Source organism: Podospora pseudocomata, chromosome 4 (genome assembly GCF_035222375.1).
Source record: "Podospora pseudocomata strain CBS 415.72m chromosome 4, whole genome shotgun sequence".
Lineage (NCBI taxonomy): Eukaryota > Fungi > Ascomycota > Sordariomycetes > Sordariales > Podosporaceae > Podospora > Podospora pseudocomata.
The window spans coordinates 2,950,475-2,968,543 of NC_085888.1; the positions used below are offsets into that span (position 1 = coordinate 2,950,475).

The 18,069-nt window shown below is 51.7% G+C and overlaps 1 protein-coding gene across 1 annotated transcript; it reads left to right on the top strand.

Moving 5' to 3' along the window:
- Nucleotides 1-13,746: 13,746 nt before the first annotated feature.
- Nucleotides 13,747-17,572, top strand: QC762_406470 (uncharacterized protein). Its single transcript, XM_062890099.1, has 3 exons — nt 13,747-14,005; nt 14,133-14,872; nt 14,933-17,572. The coding sequence occupies exons 2-3, from the start codon at nt 14,773-14,775 to the stop codon at nt 16,594-16,596; spliced, it is 1,764 nt and encodes a 587-aa protein (XP_062743874.1). The 5' UTR covers nt 13,747-14,005; nt 14,133-14,772; the 3' UTR covers nt 16,597-17,572.
- The last annotated feature ends 497 nt before the right edge of the window (nt 17,573-18,069 follow it).

Consider the following 18,069-nt stretch of genomic DNA (forward strand, 5'->3'; position numbering starts at 1 on the left):
CACGTATAGAAGCTTTATTCTGATTCGTCGCCAGTGGTCGGTCGTAATTGGTCCATATGGAAGGTAAGGGTGAGGCAAAGACTGGCAACAGTCACATTCACCCTCCTGGAAACATGTCCCAATGGGACGTCTCAATCCCACTCTATGTTATCCTGTCACGCCTGTGTAAGCTGAAGGCCTCTGGATAGTGGGCTTGTTGGTCTGACCACCCACCGGGAACTCACAAATCACAATCGACTACCGGAACAAAAAGGAACGGTCCGAGGCAGAGACACCCTGTCTCCCTAGCTTCACCGGAGTATTGGCGATATGATGATAATCTGAGATGTGATCCGCTGGTTGAGACAAGTGTGTTACGGTGAAAGGAGCCCTCGATGTCAGCAATCTATCCCGCGCGATGTAGAGAAGCCCATACACGTTGTAGTGACTTGTCATCTGGTCAAATCGTAGGGCTGGGCTTGGTCGATCTTGCGGCACGATTCTGGAATCAATATCGATCATGTACTCGGTATCGGTGAGAGCGTCGCGTGAGCAACAGAGCTGGAGAGGGGTTGGAACAGGGGTTCCACGACAGAAGCCATTCTGTCTATCATTCCGGATTTTGAGATTTTGGCGGTGACAAGCAGTTATGCCTTGCATCACGTAGACGACTTGATGATTATTCCCAGTCATTGACCCCACGCGGGAATTCGACAGTTGGTATCAGATGTACCATCTGTACACATACTGTAATACGGCGCAGTTTGGACCTCGAAATGGAAGGCCTGCGAGAGCAGGCTCGAATGGCATCAACCGTCCCGAGTCTGGTGGCCATGTGCAGCTACCAACAGGTCATGGGAGGTCTGCGTTGGCTCCAAATCATCTCAGCTACTGTTGCACAGAGGACACAGGAGATTGGCCGGCATCGCGGTGTTGCCCCAGAAGGTCGTGTTATTGCACCGAGCAGTCGTCATACTCGCGGATACTAAACCGAGCCATGTGCCACTGACATTTCCACCAGACTAGGGTTGATGCCCCTTCACGATCTCCATTGGCACGTTTGGCAAGGTGAAGAAGGCCCTGAAGAATAGGAAACCTTAAGCGCACCGGCGGAGGCAAGTTGAGGCGGGAGGCATCGTGTCTCGGTTCAGCCCATGATCAAAGACTTGAGTTCTCTGAAACTTCGAGACAACTTCGCCATAGAAGAGCACAAAATGTTCCCATGACTTCGAGTTAAGGTGAGCTGGTCTCACATCGACAGCAGTGACGCCACCATTGGAGCCGATAAATGCAAGCTGAAATCCCGGCCGCTCAAAGGAAGAATCTGTGATACCGATGTGCAGCAACCCATGGTCCCGGGTTCGAGATGGTGACACATAACCTCTCGGACTTTCCATCCCGTTGCGGTGAATAAGGGGTCAGATGGAAAAGTCAACATCGTATAGGCCTCGTCGCCCTCGAGATGAGCTGATGGCACCAACAGCCTTGTCCTAGGCTACACCACGGCGCCCCAGGATGTACAATAGACTGCTGCATCGAAGCATGCACAGAGGGTGTAAGAGCAATATACTGCGAGTCTCCTGGACGCCACTTGGAACCAATCGTCAAGAGAGCCGACCCAACCAGGATTGCCTGGGCACCAAACTGCCGGGATTTGGCGATGCGTTAATTCGGAGTCAAATCTATGACCGTTGTATGTCCGCGTCGGGAGCAACGGGTTGGTAGGATCGAGGGATTGCTGAGATGGATGGGTCGGTCGAACGGTGTCCGTGATGCTTCGCTGGGAGGATGAGTGGTCAAACCAGCGCGGGCAGACATCCTACGGGCCCGAGAATGCAATGACTTGCAGCCGAAGGAGCCATGCCATGAGGTGAGGACGCCACGATATCAAGTGCCGTTGTAGCCCCCAAGGAGAAAACCGGCGCGGTCAGGCAAGAAGCGCGACTGGAAATTAGCTGTCTGTGTCAAAGGTTACAGAGCAGGAGACTCAGCCCATCTTGTCCTGAATTGTCTTCCTTGCGTTCCGTTTCTCTGCCAGTCACCGGCCAGTCTCTTGGGGGGCTGACCACCACGATCCGTGAAGTGCTGTTGCAATATGCGGTGCCATGGGCACAAGGGGGCGGTGAATCAACGTTTTGTACCAGATGGCCCTCCGAAGACAGGAATTTTTTTTAGAAAATGATAAATTCACAGATAATCGATTAATTATGATTTGTGTGAACTGCAAATCGAAGAGATGGAAGGAGCGCTGTCTTCCGTGTGTTTGTTCTCAAGAAAGAGCAAACCGAAGATATGACGTACTTCCCACTTTGTCTTGGTAAATCACTACTGCTTAGGACAGCCCAACTGGAAAGACATCTAGATGCACTCGACGTCGGGTCCATAATGATACAATTCTTGATTCCTGAATTATCTCATAATCAAGGCACAATGCAAAGAAGACTGATGCTGGTGATACAGAGCCCTTTAGAACTGAGAGTGCTGTAGACAAACATACTGTGGATGATTTTAAAAACCGATGCTCCACCTTTCACCAATTTACAGGGGAGCTTCCCCAGATTTTCAGGTGGGCATAGCCTGGAAATTCCGTCTCCGTCCCCATGGAGCAGTGACCCAGCTTCCCCGGATTCTTCAATTTATCGACAACCCTAGCAGCAATATCAACGGCATGGTCACCTTCACATAGGAACTTCATCGCAGAATGCCAGATACATCTGGGCCAGTTCACAGGTACTTCTTTCTTTTCCATGGCAATCGGCCCGTCCGAAGCACAATCAACGTCAATCTCGCCTCCGTGGAAAGACGGAAACTCGCGATGAATGGGATGGCGCTGTAAACCCCCGCTGAGCCTTGGCCTCGCAGCATCCCATTCCTTGCAGCATATTTCGTTCCCGCCATCGCCGAACCGACATCGTCAAAGTCCCGTACTTCCGTATACAACCTACCTCTACCACGTGGGAGGATGAAAGACAACCCGCCTGCCTCTTCTGGCACTGTTGCACTCTTCACGGGATCACTGCTAACAACTCCGTCAGCCAACGCCGGCAACCAACCTGCACACGATCCTAGGCCTATAGCAAATCCTCTCACCATTCACTATTCATCCATGGTTCGCAGTGGCTGACTCGACCCAGTCTCTCATACTTTCTCCGGATACCTCGTAGACAAACCTGTCAGCAATGCCATCCGGGGAAACACTATAGATGCCGCCGGCGCTGACGCACACCATTCTCATGATAAGCTGCAGTACATAAACATATCATGGGAATTTACTACCGGCAGCTACAACAGCGCACTATATGTCCGAAGCCACCCAGCCTATCAGTCCAGGTACAGATTCGTACACATCTCCAACTACAGTCAGCAAATGATTACCATTACCGAATTCGTCCAACACAAACCTCCCTTCAGTGGGGGTTCACATCTCACCTCTATCTACCCTGTTGGCTGTTCCCCTCTGGTCAAACCTGACCACTCACCTCGCTCAAATCTGTCTGGTCTATATGTAATGTAGGTAGCCTACGGGAAAGCAGTGTAAGACGACGATCTACGAAAGGCGCACCGCTCTTCCTGCAGTGATACACTTACACACAAGGCACCACCACCCCCACCCCCTCAAAATATCCCCAAGGCTGCAACTTTTTAAAAGTCACTTGACGACCACAAATGAGGCGTAAAGCACACCAGAAATGAACAAGATCGGCCGGTTCTCCCCCGAATCCGAGTCTTTGCCTATCAGTGGTTTTACTCATCCTCAAACAGCAATGCAATAGACACAGCATTGTGCACCTGACCCCTTTTTTGCAGGACGTTTTGCCCCTCGGTAAGGTCTGTACCGCTCTACTCGGAGGCGAGACACCCGGACTATGGAACACAGACGACCTAAGGTACAACAAAACACGGGAACGGCAACATCACATTCACCTTTTTTACACCTACAGCGATCCATTCCGCCCCAGGCTCTGCATATATATAGATTACGTGCTGTTGTATAAGCGAGGGCAACTGCCATTTATTACTCGACTCCCGACTTTCCCATATTGTGTTTGCGGATCTAACCCAAGCAACGTGATCGCCGGATAGAGAGTCACACTTGTGGAAAACAGCCGAGAGAAAATAAGGTGGAAAATCCGGGGTAAAATTAAAACCATAAAACCATAGCCAAGACTCTTCAAAAAGCTGCCAGTTGCCACACACTTGTATTTCTCAGGGTCTACGGATATCAGGGTCCAGCTTCCAAGCCCCGAAGAAAAAAGCCGGAACTAACTCCCGACCTTCCTACCGTAGGCATCGTGACCTACACAGCCGTTGCCTGGATGACTTTTGCGCGGCGGCGGTACCTTAAGGGTCTGCCAAAGGGTCCATCCACCAGCGGTAAACGGGGAAGTCTAGTCTATCCGTTTCTTGTCTCAGTTCCCACACCCTTTTGTCGGGTGCTCGGGTGAGTGTTGACCCTGAAGACCCTGAACATACCGTCGTGTGGACCCTTTGAACTGCTAGATAGAAAATGTCAAATGGTCACAAGTTCACGTAGTTTTACCGCCAAGACCGAGACTTTCCATCAGTGGTCTCCTAGGAGGGCGACTGAGACACCGATACGCATGGCTTACACCCTCCTCTCTACTTTACCGAAACCAGCTCTGCCATGAGAGCTGTGATGAACTTGTAAATAGGTAGTTCTGAGTAGCATCACACAGCGTAAACGACAGGGCTGCGGTGAACAAACCAACCCCCAGAATAGAATCATTTCTCCATCACGAGGCCTCGAATTTCTTCATCTGTTTTGGTTCACTGCTCCGGCGCCAGTGACAGTGACAGCACGTTGTCATAAGCGCCGGCTATTCTCACCCATTCGTAGCTTCAACGGCTACCCAACGGCCACGCATTACAAAAAGCCAAACCGTTCACGCGAAGCTCGGCGGCTGCACCGCTCATCCGTAAAAACTGCAAACGGTAGCTTTTTTTGTGTTTCGGAGCTGAGCTGGAAAAGAGTTTGAGTTGAGTTGAGCCACAGGTACCAGTGAAACTCAGCCCCTGGTGTCGTTGGTCTGCTGACCTCAGGTTTTGTGGCTCGAAGTTGCTTGGCCAATCCAATTGAGTCTTCACATCGAAGACTCAAAGGAATAGTTTTAGACAGAGGAGCTGACATGACTGTGGAGGTAAGAGGATTGTCGGCGTGGCATTGAGCCAGTTGGGTTGATGACGAGATATTTCTGGTGATGGACTGTTGATCCACGACGAATGATCGTCGAGATAGTTGACAAAGTTGTTGTTCAGACCGGAAATGTGAGAGAGAGAGACTTACTGACCGTTTTGGCAACTCCACCAAACTTACCCATCACGAATTCCAATTCTGCTTCCGTTCCAACAGGCTGCCAATTGATCAGCTAAATTAAACAATAAATTTCAGCCTCTTGTTTGTATTCGTCATCGTGGGTTCTCTCCACCACCAGCAGGCAAGACATCGTCATGGCATCAACAATCCCAACCCCGCCCGCCCCGTCAGTAAGGGTGTTTCCTACCTTAGTCTGCAGGCAAGAGGTGGTTGAACAAGTGATGGCATCCACACCAAGACGGGTCCAACATGCGGACCTAGAAAAAAACACGTCCCGGTAGCATGACACCTTCTCACGGGGCTATGTACAACAACAACAACAACAACAGCAGCAGCAGCAGCAAGTGCTGTTTCCTCCTCGCCTCATGTGGGCTAGATAGAGGACACCCATTTGATCACACCCTCCTCCCATTCTCGCCATGGCCGCCACAGCACGACATCGACTACGCAGTTGTTGCAAATAAACCGGTTCTGCCCGTCAAATTGAAAGAAACAACATTGAGAGAAAGAGGGGCAGGGCAGCTCCGCTTTCAGGCTCTCTCGGCTTATATCGGTCAGGCTCCTTTGCAATACATATGCAACTCTCGCGATGCCTGCCTACACGCGGGATAGTGTTGATAATAATAAGAACAGCAGTTAGAAACACGTAAACATAATCCAAGCATGGAGGTCGTGGGGGGGAGGGGGGCGCATGAAAAAAGAAGTCAGGCGGACTCGCAGAGAAACTCTCTTCATCAGCGGGCATCCGGGCCTGTGAGAGGCCTTCAATGAGCGGGGGGAGTTCCGGCGAAGGCGGGGTTGACGGCCGGGCGGGGCGGGAGGGGTAGAGGTAGAGGTAAGGCGCTGCTGCTGCGGTGGGATTCCATCTCTCGGTTTGTTTGTGTCCCTCAGGGTTGTCCCTGTCGGCCCGTTGTATCAGGAGGGAAGCAGGGAAAAAGCTTTTGTTACCAGAGATCGTGTGGTCACAAGGTTGCGACTTGTGAGCTGGCAAAGGCCCAACGTGCAAGGAAAACCCCTCGGACAAGGAAAGACTGGTTTTGGCAGGAGGAGTTTGGACGAGACGGTTAGGTAAGATTGTAAGGCAGGAGCGCGGGATGACGGCATGGCATTAGGGGATTTATTTTGAGCGTCAATGACGCGGTAAATCAATGCATATTGTTGATGAGCGTCAGAAGCCTGGTTTCCAATCGACATTGCCAGCGCGCGAAACGTCAGTCGAAAAGCTTGAGTGCTGCGAATCGCATCAAATCATGTCGAGTGTGTGGCTATTCGTTCATGTGACTCGCCAAGCTGGGGTCTAGATCTGGGGTAAAATGCGGCGCAGTCAAGCACTCGGCGGCGCCACACCCGCACCGCCCGAACTCCTCCCGAGTTATCGCCAAGGCCCACCAGCCACATGACCGACAGACAGGCACGTGGACGCTGTGGATCATTCATGCTGTTCAATGCCTTTCGAACCTCAACTCAACAGGATGCCGTTCGGAGCTTCCGTTCATGTCCACCTGGCCATCACAATTCAGGACAGCGGCATGTTTGAGTCCTATACCAAAAGCAGAAGGTTCGACACAGACGTCCCTCAACCTCCGAGGCTGACAAAAGCCTCAATCTCTGCTGGCCGGGGGAAGAAAACCCTTCAAAAAACTCTGTTAGCCTCGCGAACGGGGCCGTTTCTTGCATCGTGAACATGGGTCGGCACTAGGCAGTCGGGCCGTGGCCGGTGGAGAGAGAGAGGCAAGCACAGCATCCAGCATTGCATCGCACGCAAGCCCGGGGGGCACAAAGGTCCACCAGATGGGGAAGAGCAAAATCCTAAAGGTGAGGAATGCTAATTGCACACGGGGGATTGGTGAAAATGTCACGGCGTAATTTACCAACGACCACCCGCGCCGGACAGAGAGACGGTGAGCCGGAGGCTTCATTACGGGACGACGGCGGTAAAAAGGAATATAACGGCGACGGCGCGGCGATGACGACTACGATAATGCCCATTACCCGGGATCAAGTGCAACTCCACTTGTTCTGGAAAACCCGAACCCGATTTCAAATTCCTTCTTCCTAGCTCATCAGGATAATATCAACATCATTTTTAACAAAGTATCGTATACCTATGCAATTCAACCGGTCGACCACGTGCCGGTTAATTTACCTCGTTGAAGCTATAACCTCCGGCAATGACTGACAGCTGCGATGCGAGGCTGATGAACAAAAGACATGACATGGATGAAAATAACCGTCGGGACGGCACTGCGAGGCTAGCTACGTACGACATCATACGGCCGGTTGAGGAGTGTTATTTTTTTCTCACTCGTTTATTTTAGCTGCTGCGGATAGGTAGCGGATGCGAGTCTGTCGTGAGTCCTGCAGTTGCTGCAATGCAACGGCCGCTATTGAAGTCTCTTGCACTTTGATGGTGAAACGGTGACCGCTCTTTCACTTACTCGACTTTCCAAGCCCATCTCACAGACGCACCGAGGTATCGCCTATCTGGATGGAGCCTCACCAGGACACTTCAATTTCGCAAGGCTGAGGAGTTCCCAACAACAGGTTCCAACATCTCATTGACCTTGAATATCTTACATCCCCCCATCACCAACAGAGTGGTCAATCGCACTCGCTTACCCTCCACCTCGGGTTTCGGTTCTGCGCAAACGACAGCTCGCTTCTGCTGCTGCCGCCCACGGACTCGGGATTTTCTCTTTTGCTCTTCCTCGGCTGGAAGGACCGATATACCTGAAAATAAGTCTCATGCAAAAATTTACCTCGAACGCAAATGTAACCCTGAGACTGAATTCCCCACAGTGCATCCTTGGGGGTAGGTTTCGGAGCTTTATTTTGATAAGGTGGTATCCGTTCCCTGGTAGGTCCTCCAAGCGATCCAGACACGAGCGACCGTTGCCCAGGGCTGAGAGGAGGTTTGACGATGTCACTGTCAAAACCGATGAAGACCCTTCGGAGGGAGGAAGGAAGAAAGGGGTGGATGTGGCCTTTGGTGAGCGGGAGGGACTCCTGACAATGAATGAGTGTTGATATTGGGGGTTGGTATTTTTTTGCTTGGCGTGGATGATTAACCAGCTCACCGTTTTTGGGTGAGTATTAACGGTTTTCTCCACACAGGTGGTTCGGCTTTTGGTGGAGACGTAACGTCACTGATCAACGAAACGGTACATACACTTTGCGATATGCACAACATTTTGTCGACTTTTCTGATCACCGCTTTTTTTGTATCGTCATTGAAAACTGGAAAAGGTCTTAAGGAACAGTGCAAGATCGGCAAAGACTGCCAAGTTTATGAGTTGATGTTTTCGGCAAAGGGGTGATCTCTCGTGGTGACCTGGTTGCAGTGAACGAGACAGGCTTCACTCACTGCCATGCCGTCACCGTCTACTATCAATTGAGATGGTCTCGGGGAGAGTCTCGGTCGTATACACCAACATATGTCTAAGTCTCGCTAATCGTGAATATCAGCGCAGGGAGGAGATGTTCCGCAAAAAAAAAAAAAGGGAGAGCTACCCGTGGTTTTGCTTTGAACATCCCAGATTGTTGCAAAATCGGATATCATATATCCCCGCGCTATGATGATGTAAGGGAGACCAAGACAATCCACTATGTCTCTCTCCATCTGTATGATTCACCTTTTGACGCGCCCCTGCTTTTTCTGCGTTTTTGATTGACATCAAAACTCCAACCAACTAGAGACTGACAACCGTTCATCATTATGCGGGGAGGGTAGGTCGATCGTTTTCAGGGTCCCATTTGACAGTCCGCTGCGGGGAGCGGGGAACGAAGATGGCGGCTCCGGGGTTCTCGGAATGGGCAGGCTTTCCTCGGGAGTTCGGTTAGATGGGAGCTTAAAAGCTCGGTATACAACGCCGCTACTACTCGGCAGCCATTTACTAGTTATTCCGAATTTGGGTTATGGTTGCGAAAAGCAAACAGTACCTACATTTTTATCGAGGGCTGCGGTGGGAAATTTAATGACCTCGGAGGGGGGTAGCTGCATGATGAGAAACAAAGAAAAAAAGGTCAGGTCTTACAGATCGTCGAACGGCGTGATCTATCCGATGTAGGTGGCCGGATTTAGAGTGCATTTCAGCCAGCCCTCAACGATTTTGAGAACAGGAGGTTGATGGAGACCCAACTACTCGGTCATTGGCATCTCTCCCAAGTACGTATTGAGTGCAACACATTACCAATGCATAGTCCTGCAATTAACCTGTATGTCAGCAAGCAAGCAAGCAAATCAATCACCAACTAGCCGTAGGTAGTACTTACTAGCAGCCTCGAGAGGCTGCATGAGAGGGAGGGCAACTGCGGCGTCCGCATGTTGTCTCATCCCCTGTTCTTGATATAGCCGCATTGGCACACCCTCCCATGGTTACTCTCATGAGAAAGAAAAATGTAGGTTTTGTTTTGTCTCTGTCTGTTTGAGTGCGATGAGGGCATATGAAAAACGAGGGCAACGGTTGCCCACAGACTGTCTTGTATCGCGCCATGAGAAAAACGAGGTCTAGATATTGGTAGTGATAGGAGACTGTTTCGATTTATCAAAACGTGATTCTTAGAGATCAGAGTCTGTGTTGTAAGACTGACATGAACTACCCAAGGGGTCTAGAATCTCGAAACAGAGGTCGAAACACGATCTGCGTTCGCAGGTTATAAGAGAGTGTTCTTATGATAGCTGTCAAAACCGGGAACAAAGTTGAGTCGAGAAAATGCTTGGTGTGTATAAAAGCAAGAAACGTGTGCCATCGTGTTCCGGGAACTTGGATGGTGTGTCCTGCAAAGTTGAACCAATCTGCCGGCTTGGTGATCAATCTATCTGATGCAGGACTCGGCGCTGCAAGCAATTAAATTGATTTGCGATAGACGACTGCAGCCACCTACGACAAAATGCAACTCTTGGGACCTGTGCCTGTTTGCCTGTCGACTCCTCGCCCGAGAAGCTACATCATGTCGTGACATCCGTACTCCGGCTCCGGTTTGTGGTTTATTTTCCAATCCGTATCAGTTCTCACATTTATCTGACTTCAGCTGACAGGCGGGATATGTTTGAATCAAACCAACCGGCCGGGGAAGAGTCCAGGTTTCCGGCGCGGACAGATCTCTGGGACGATCCGCAGCGAGCAAATCCAGGGGTTGGTCATCACACATCATCACACATCATCACACTTCACATGTCTGCTTTGCGGCCCTTTTGCCCCTCTCTATGGTTGCAATCCCGAGTCAATGCCTTGCCGGCATGCTTGTGAGCATACCGAGTCCCGTTGGTGTCGACATGCGAGGCTTGCAAACTATTGTGGTGTCTGGTATCGAAAAACAAGGAGGTGAACCTGTTTGATACTTGTCAATAATTCAGAGAGCTAATGATGGCGTGGTTCGATAGGGGAATAGTGTCATCCTAACTTGCTACCCACGTGCGCCGTTCCGTGGCATTGGGATACGGAATTGCCTCTCTTGGATCATTTCGGACACCGAGGGGGAGATAAAAAGGTCAGATGAAACTCGTGAGACTGGACCTTCCCTGTCGAGCCTGGTAGGGAACGATAGAAGGTCGAGAGATTGATGGCCATCACGGTCCAAGGTCCCCTCATGAGGCAGGTAACAGGTGTGGTTACAAAGAACGTCTGCGGGACCGGGGTGTTTTGAATGCGGGGGAAGTTCATTAAAACGTGGGGGTTCGAGGGGCAGCCATGTGCACGAAAACGCTCGCTCTGATTGGCCGGCGCATCCGGGGACGCAGGCTGACACTTCAGCAGTTCTCCTCAGAGCAGGTGACCGCCGCGAGCCGCAAGCGAACGGGAGCAGTCCGTGTGCACCCGAATTGCAATTCGCCACCAAGAGGGGAGAATGCAAAGACACCACATTCGACTGCCGTGAGCCGCGGTTTCTTTTGATGACCAGAAAGACAGCAAAGCCTGTTTGCTTCATCTTGGCTCATCGGCTGAGAAACCCAAGCTCTGCAAAGGAGAACATGGCAGAAACTGACATGTCCCATATGATATGAATATGGCCTGAGGGTTTTCGCTGGGGTTTGATGGGGAGATCAGATTTGCTTGTCTAACCCGATTAGCGTCCCAGAGCTCCGGAGATTGAAGCTGCAACCGACACACAGGTGACGGACCCCCGCGTTGTAATAAAGGGAAAACCGGACTTGTTCCTGACGGTGGCCTCCGGCAGCAGCTTGTTGGAGTCTTGATATTGTTGCTTTTTTCTCTCTCCGGCTGCTTCATCCTAGCCTCCGCGAACCTAGCGCTCCCGGTTTTCAGGAATTGGCCATCAGGGTCCTTGGTACCAGTACCTCTTTGATAGGGAATTTGTAGAGACAGGTGGTTTTCCTAGTCCGGCTGAAGTCGTTGAGAGACCTGTAACAAGACTATCGAAGAGGGACATTTACCTGATAGAAAGTACAGCGCAGATTTCTTGTTCTCAGCCACGAAAACGTGGCGGGAAGGTCGGTTGGACAGATCCCATGGCCGTGTTCCCATCCCTTTCCCCATCATTGGTTGCAAAGCCACTTTCAACATTTGCATCAACCAGCCCTTGTCTTGCGCATGTCACGAGGCTGAAAATCAGAATACCCAATTTTCAGGGAGCATATGCGCCCCGTTCCCAAGCCCACGACGTCGATATTACCAGGTTCCGTCAACCACTGCGCTGGAAGAACCTGGGGAAAGCGACGAGTGCTGATTGTGAGATAACAAGGGGGAAATTCGACCTGTTTTTGGCAAGAGAGAGTGGATGAACCACCCCCAAACTACCGGAACAGCAGGGCCGCTTCCGCTAACAGGGACCGTGGCGGCGGCACAGTTGCCTGTGAGCAAGAAGAGGTCTTGGCCACAGCATCTCTAACTCGGTTTTGGCAGTGATGAAGGCTGTTGTCAAATCCTCGGCGTGGGGTGGTGCGCGTGTTGGCTCATGCGAAGGGGAGGAGCATGAAACCATTTCAGAGCTGGCAGAAGAAAGGTCAGATATCCCAAAAACAAATCTGAGAACTGCGAATCAATGCAAGACAAAAGACGCAATCTGTGCCTGGCGGTCCATCATCATCATACGCTGTGCCAGGTCGGGCCCAGACTGTGACTTCAGGCCGATGTTCGGGCTGTTGTTGGTTGCAGATGCTTCCAGGGTCCAGTCAGTATGTGATATCGTGGTGCCGAGGGGCTGGGGTCGTCAGATATCCCGTGCTTGGTGTTGCGATAGGAGGAGAGACGGGGCGCATATGAATTATGAGTGTCTGCCTGATGGTTTTTGAGAAGCGATGTGATATCGAGCCCCGCGCGAATGCGTTCATCGCCTTGAGCAGCTGGCGTGAGGGATTGGTTGCGACAATCGGAATGGGGCCCAGCGGGATCACGAGGGCCAGCGGGATGAAGGGGGCACAAAAGGAGAGCCAAGCCTGGAGCAAAAACACTCTGGAGGTGACCAAACACATCACCCGCCAGACCGACCACTCAGCGGTCGTTATCATAGGTCGTGTTAGCAAAACGAGAGTGATACTGTCACCGATTCGACCGCAGGCTTGTCCTAACCGGCGAATTGGTCCTCTGGCCTCGCTATTCTGGTCTCTTGGAGCGCTTTCAACAAGAGGCGTCACGGCGTGTGTTGATTTTCCACTGGCATTGAGCCTAGAGGTGAGCTTGGGGCTGCTGACTGATGGTGACGTCTTTGTGTCTGTAATTTGGGGAAATGCCATAGGCTGGGGGGCGGCGAATGGGCAATTCACGAGGCCGGCTCGTGATCACGGGTTGATCAACAACAGGCACGCTGGCGCGCCTCAGAAAGCCGTGGGCCGAATTGACTGGCGGACCAGCGACCCGCTGAGACGGCGGCTTCAGGTGAGCGCTGGTGGCGATTTGTGGGGAAAAAGGGCCTAGGCTTCCCCAGCCAGAGCACCTGACTTCTGGCTCGACAGACAGCAGGGCACCCGACGCAAGGCTCCCTCCTGACTGAACACTCTCGGAGGGAGATGGCCGTTTTGAGGACCTGGGAAGAGCTCAGATGGACGCAAATGTGAGCAACGGCAAAGCAAAACGTTTCTCATGAGCACAGCAAAAACAAGACGCTGCTGGCTTGTGCCGGCAGATTTCCCCGGGCGCTCTCTGTCTTGTCTTTTTCAGGGAATTGCTTCTCTTTTGGATGCTTGGCGCCATATCAACGTGACCTCCATTCCTTTCCGGGTATTAGCTAAACCTTTTGGGAAAGTTACCATCTTCCCCTGGCAGAAGAACACCGTTTGCGAAAACGCATGATCCCACACAAGCCGAGAGTGAGCCCGAACCCCACGGCAAGACAAACTGCCCAGAATGGTTAGCTTGAACTGCATAACGCTAAGCTATCTTGGGCACCATCTTCTTCATACTCTTGCCCCATGAGGATAAGTGTCAACCACTCTAGCTCAAGGCTTTTCGGTCCGTTCGTGCGTGCGAATTGCACACTTATCCCTGAGTCCCGAGAAGCCAAAACCCCCTGCCCAGGTGTCAGAACTGCCCTCAACAGTTCGTCAGAGCAAAGCGTCCTGTCTGTCCCAGCAAGAATAGGTGGCCGCGTGTGCCCTTCATAGATCACAAGCTCGTCCGTTTTCACAAAGGGGCATTAAAGAAAAGGAAGAAAAGGAGGGCTTTTGCTGACAATAAAGACGGGGAGTTTTTGCGGGGAAAGAGTGACTTTTGGAAGAGAACCTGGAACCTTCAGGTGCCTTTTACCCCCCCACCCCCCTGCTTTCAGGTCCCTGTCGGTACGTCGGGAACTTGTTGTCTTGTACATGTACCGGCGACTGCGAGCGACAGGGATAAGGTACGCTGACAGGGGGCGCTCTCAGGTCGTGGGTACCTGCCCAAGGCAATTGGTTTTATTCACCGCGCAATTGAAATCCACTCCCCGCCCAACTCCCACGCACCCAGGGCCGATCCACCACTCGGCGTCCCTACAATTGCCTTATTACATGAACATCCGCTCCCCACCACACACACCTCCCTTCTCTCTCCATCTCTGGTCTATTACCAACCGACCTTGAACCAACATCGTCGACATTTGATATTCGATCACCAGCAACAACTACCTGCTCTTCGAATCGAAGCTACAGTGTTACCGACGAACAAGACTTTCGCTGCGACTCACTCCATCAGTCGTCGCTGCACAGAAAAAGAGAAAACGTCGACGGGTCCACCAACAGTTTGAGCTGGAAGGTTGACTAGGAGGAACAGACTTCGACTACAATCACCACAACCAGAGTTTCCAGACGTCCATCCGAGCCAATACGAGCAATCCGCCAGGTCTCGAACGTGCGCCGTTGGTGAAGAGCAGATCCCCAAAAACGTACGGATCGCTTCGAAAACCTTTGATTCCTTCAAATACGTGGGACCGACCTTCGTGATCGACCGTCGCGAATAATCTGCCACGATTGATCCTGACTGCACTGTAGAATCTGCTCGAGCACCCGAGCAGCCACAGCAGTCATCATGCCGCAGTCCTTAGAGATACCCGTCCTCACAGTGGACGCCAATGTCATTCACAAGGTGGACACCACCAAACCAGAGAACCTATTCAGCATGTGGACAGGTGAGTTTCTGACTCGACTCGGCTCTCTGCGGCCCAAGTCGTGCTAACACACTATCGCAGTTTTCGCCAGATGCCGTGACTCAGTTGCCCACGGCAGAAGACTAGAAAACCTCAGCTGGCGCCTCTGGAACAGAGAAACCTTTTGCTGCGAGAACGGTGAAGTTCTCGTCTCGTCCTCCGCCACAAGCCAACCCCGAGATATTCAGTATCCTCGCGGCGCGAGCGATGAGGAGCTTCCGCAGCTCTCCGCCAGCGTCGACTCGGTCGCTGACGAAGAGGCCGTTGACCTTTCATCCGAGCAAGCCCCCTTGGACATTGTACGCCCAAGGATACTCAGACAGGATTCTTGCGCCAGCAGCCGTAGTCGAGGCCGTGAAAGGCACATCACTTCGGACGAGTTGGAGAAGATGGTCGTTCAGATCATGGATGGAAAGGCCCCTCTTCAACCCATTGAGTACACGCTCCCTGCATCGATCGAAGAGAAGCCATCGTGCCCACCCGACAGCGAACACTCCGGCTCCACTACCGACGAATCCCCCCAGACCTCCGAACACAACACTCCTCATTCCCTGCCCTCAGAGCCCGAAAACACTCCCGAGGAGCCGGCAATGCAGACAATTGTGACCCGTGGCTTTTCCACCTCTCCATTGCCTGCGTGCCGTATCACCTCGCCAGCCGCTTCTCCCGCTTCTCACAATGACGCCATCCCTCTTCCTACTGAGGCCCCAGCGCCCAAGTTTGTCCAGCCTAAGAAGCAAGCTGCGAGGTTTGCTCTTGGCGGTTCTGGGTCGTGCTCATCGGGCTCAGATAACTCCTACAGCCCCGAAAAGGTCGAGATCAGAAAGCAGGTCCCGGCCAAGTCCAAGATGTTCCAGCTTGGAGTTGCCTCGTCAGACGAGGATGGATCTCTCAAGGTCCCCGAAGTCCTCAACAGAGCCCCCTCCGTGATGAACGCGCACAAGAAGACTGCTTCCTTCAACAACGAGGTGGTTACCCAAACATTTGAGTCTTCTGCTATCAGTGACTCTGAGTCCGAGTATCTTGACGAGAGCGCAATTGATGATGATGAGGATGACTGGGAGGAGGACGAGTCGGCCGAGGAGAGTGGCAAGTCAAGCATGGAGGACAAGATCCACTTCAAGCGCGTTGACTCAACTGCCAACCTTACCTCAAGGCGATCTCTCCTTACTCTCGCTTTGGCGGGCAACAGCGGTCTTAGCCGTGCTCAAAAGTACTCCAATATTGCTTCGCAGTCTACCTCGGCCATCCCCCGCACTCGGGCCGCACTTAACGGACCATCCGTCGTCGCTTCCCCGAATGACTCGGATGACGCGCCACTCATGATGAAGAACAGGGGCCCTTCTCGCGCCCCTCCAATGCGCCCGATCACCGAGATTCCTCGGTCCCAAGCTCAGCCCATCAACACAATGGCCATGGGGATGCACCATCAGGCCGCCTTCTCCCCGCGCACCACTCGGCGCAACATGCTGGCTACCGAGCTCACAGAGTCTCTCCGAAGAAACCTTCTCCACGAACGGTCGCAAAAAACGTCGACTGCTAATGCCGTCCTTAAGCGACGCCACACTTCCCACGATGTTGCCAATCTCAAGCAATATCCAGAACGTCCTTACATGAAGAAGGGCAACGAGACCAACAACCGGGTCTGGGACGACCAAGTCTTCGACAAGAACGCCTTCACCGGCTACCATGCTCAAGGCTGGTAAACACCCACCGGCCAAACACATCAACCACGACATATAACCCATCATCGCACATAACACACACGTCTTTACTTTTAAGATACCCAGGGAGGCAGCAACCGTGGCATCTGGCAAGCGGTCATGCTGTCGTGTATTATTTTTTGATTCGAGCATTTGCGAAAGCGGCTACGGTTTTACGACACATCATGCATGAATCGGAAGGCGTTTTGCAGTTTAATGGGCATCTTTTCATTCCGGCATTGCATTCATCAATTCGACCCCTTAATATCTGGGAGGTGGGAAAGGGGAAACTAATTTGGGGGTCGAATGGTCTTGGGCTTGGCATGGCTATGGTTTTTGACCGATGTTTACAATGGATGGCATCACTGCCCTCGGGCTCTCTTTGGTTGGGAGAGCTTTTCTGCTTTTCATCATTGTGCAAACATTTGAACCGGCGTTTTTCTTTTTCTTTTTTTTTGGTTTTGGGGTCACATGATACCACGATCAGTCAGCATTGTTTTTCCCCGACCTGATCGACTGTTTTTATCTTCTGTCATAGCAATTGGTCATGGGATTGGGCCATTGCAAGTTTTTTTTCTTTCTTCACATGCACACACAACACACCACGCATCAAAAAAAAAAAAAGAGGAGCAACGAAAAAGGGTCGGACGGACTGGCGGTGGGCTTTAGGTGGGCGGGGGTGTATGTACGTTATGGCTGAGCCGGATCGGACCCTTCTCCTGGTCGTGGTGGTGGTGGTGGTTGGCAAAGTTGTGTGGGGCATGCAGAGCTAGCAAGGAGGAAGGGGTGGTGGGTGGTGGTGACAAAAAAGAATTGCGTGTTGCAAAACAATGCGGGCTGGATGGATGGAGGGAGATGGGGGGAAAGAATAGGAAGCTAAAATTCCTTGATTATGAAAAGGAAAATGAACAAAAAAAAAACAGAAAATTAACTCAAAAAGAACAGAACAAAACAAAATGAAAATTATTATGACAACTAGTTGTGCTTATTGCTTGATTGTGACTGCTGCTGTGATTTGATGATCCTTTAAGGAGCGGTATTGTGTGACCTTATCCTAGGTCCGGGAACATACGGCACTGTCAAATGTCAACAACGTCTTGGTGGTGCATGGCATGATGAAAATGCGGGGAAGTGTAGTGTCTGTTCCATGATGAGAGGGGCGCCATGATCCACGTTTTTCCAATCTTGAAGCCTGGGAAAAGCATGTGAAATTCCATTTTACATGGACTTTTACACATGACATGTCTCTGGTACCTGATGTCTTTTGACAATTTGACATTTGACATTTGGCACACTGCGGGGGAAGGCTTCAATGGGGAAAAGAAGGGGGTGTTCGAGAACGCCTCCCGTGGTGGTGGGTGTAGTGGTACGATGTTTCTTTGCTGTGGTCACAGTGCAGTGTGTACAAATGGGCGGTGTTTTGTTTGGGAGTTTCAAAAGGGGGTTGCCTTTTGCATTGATGAGGACTCGTGATAA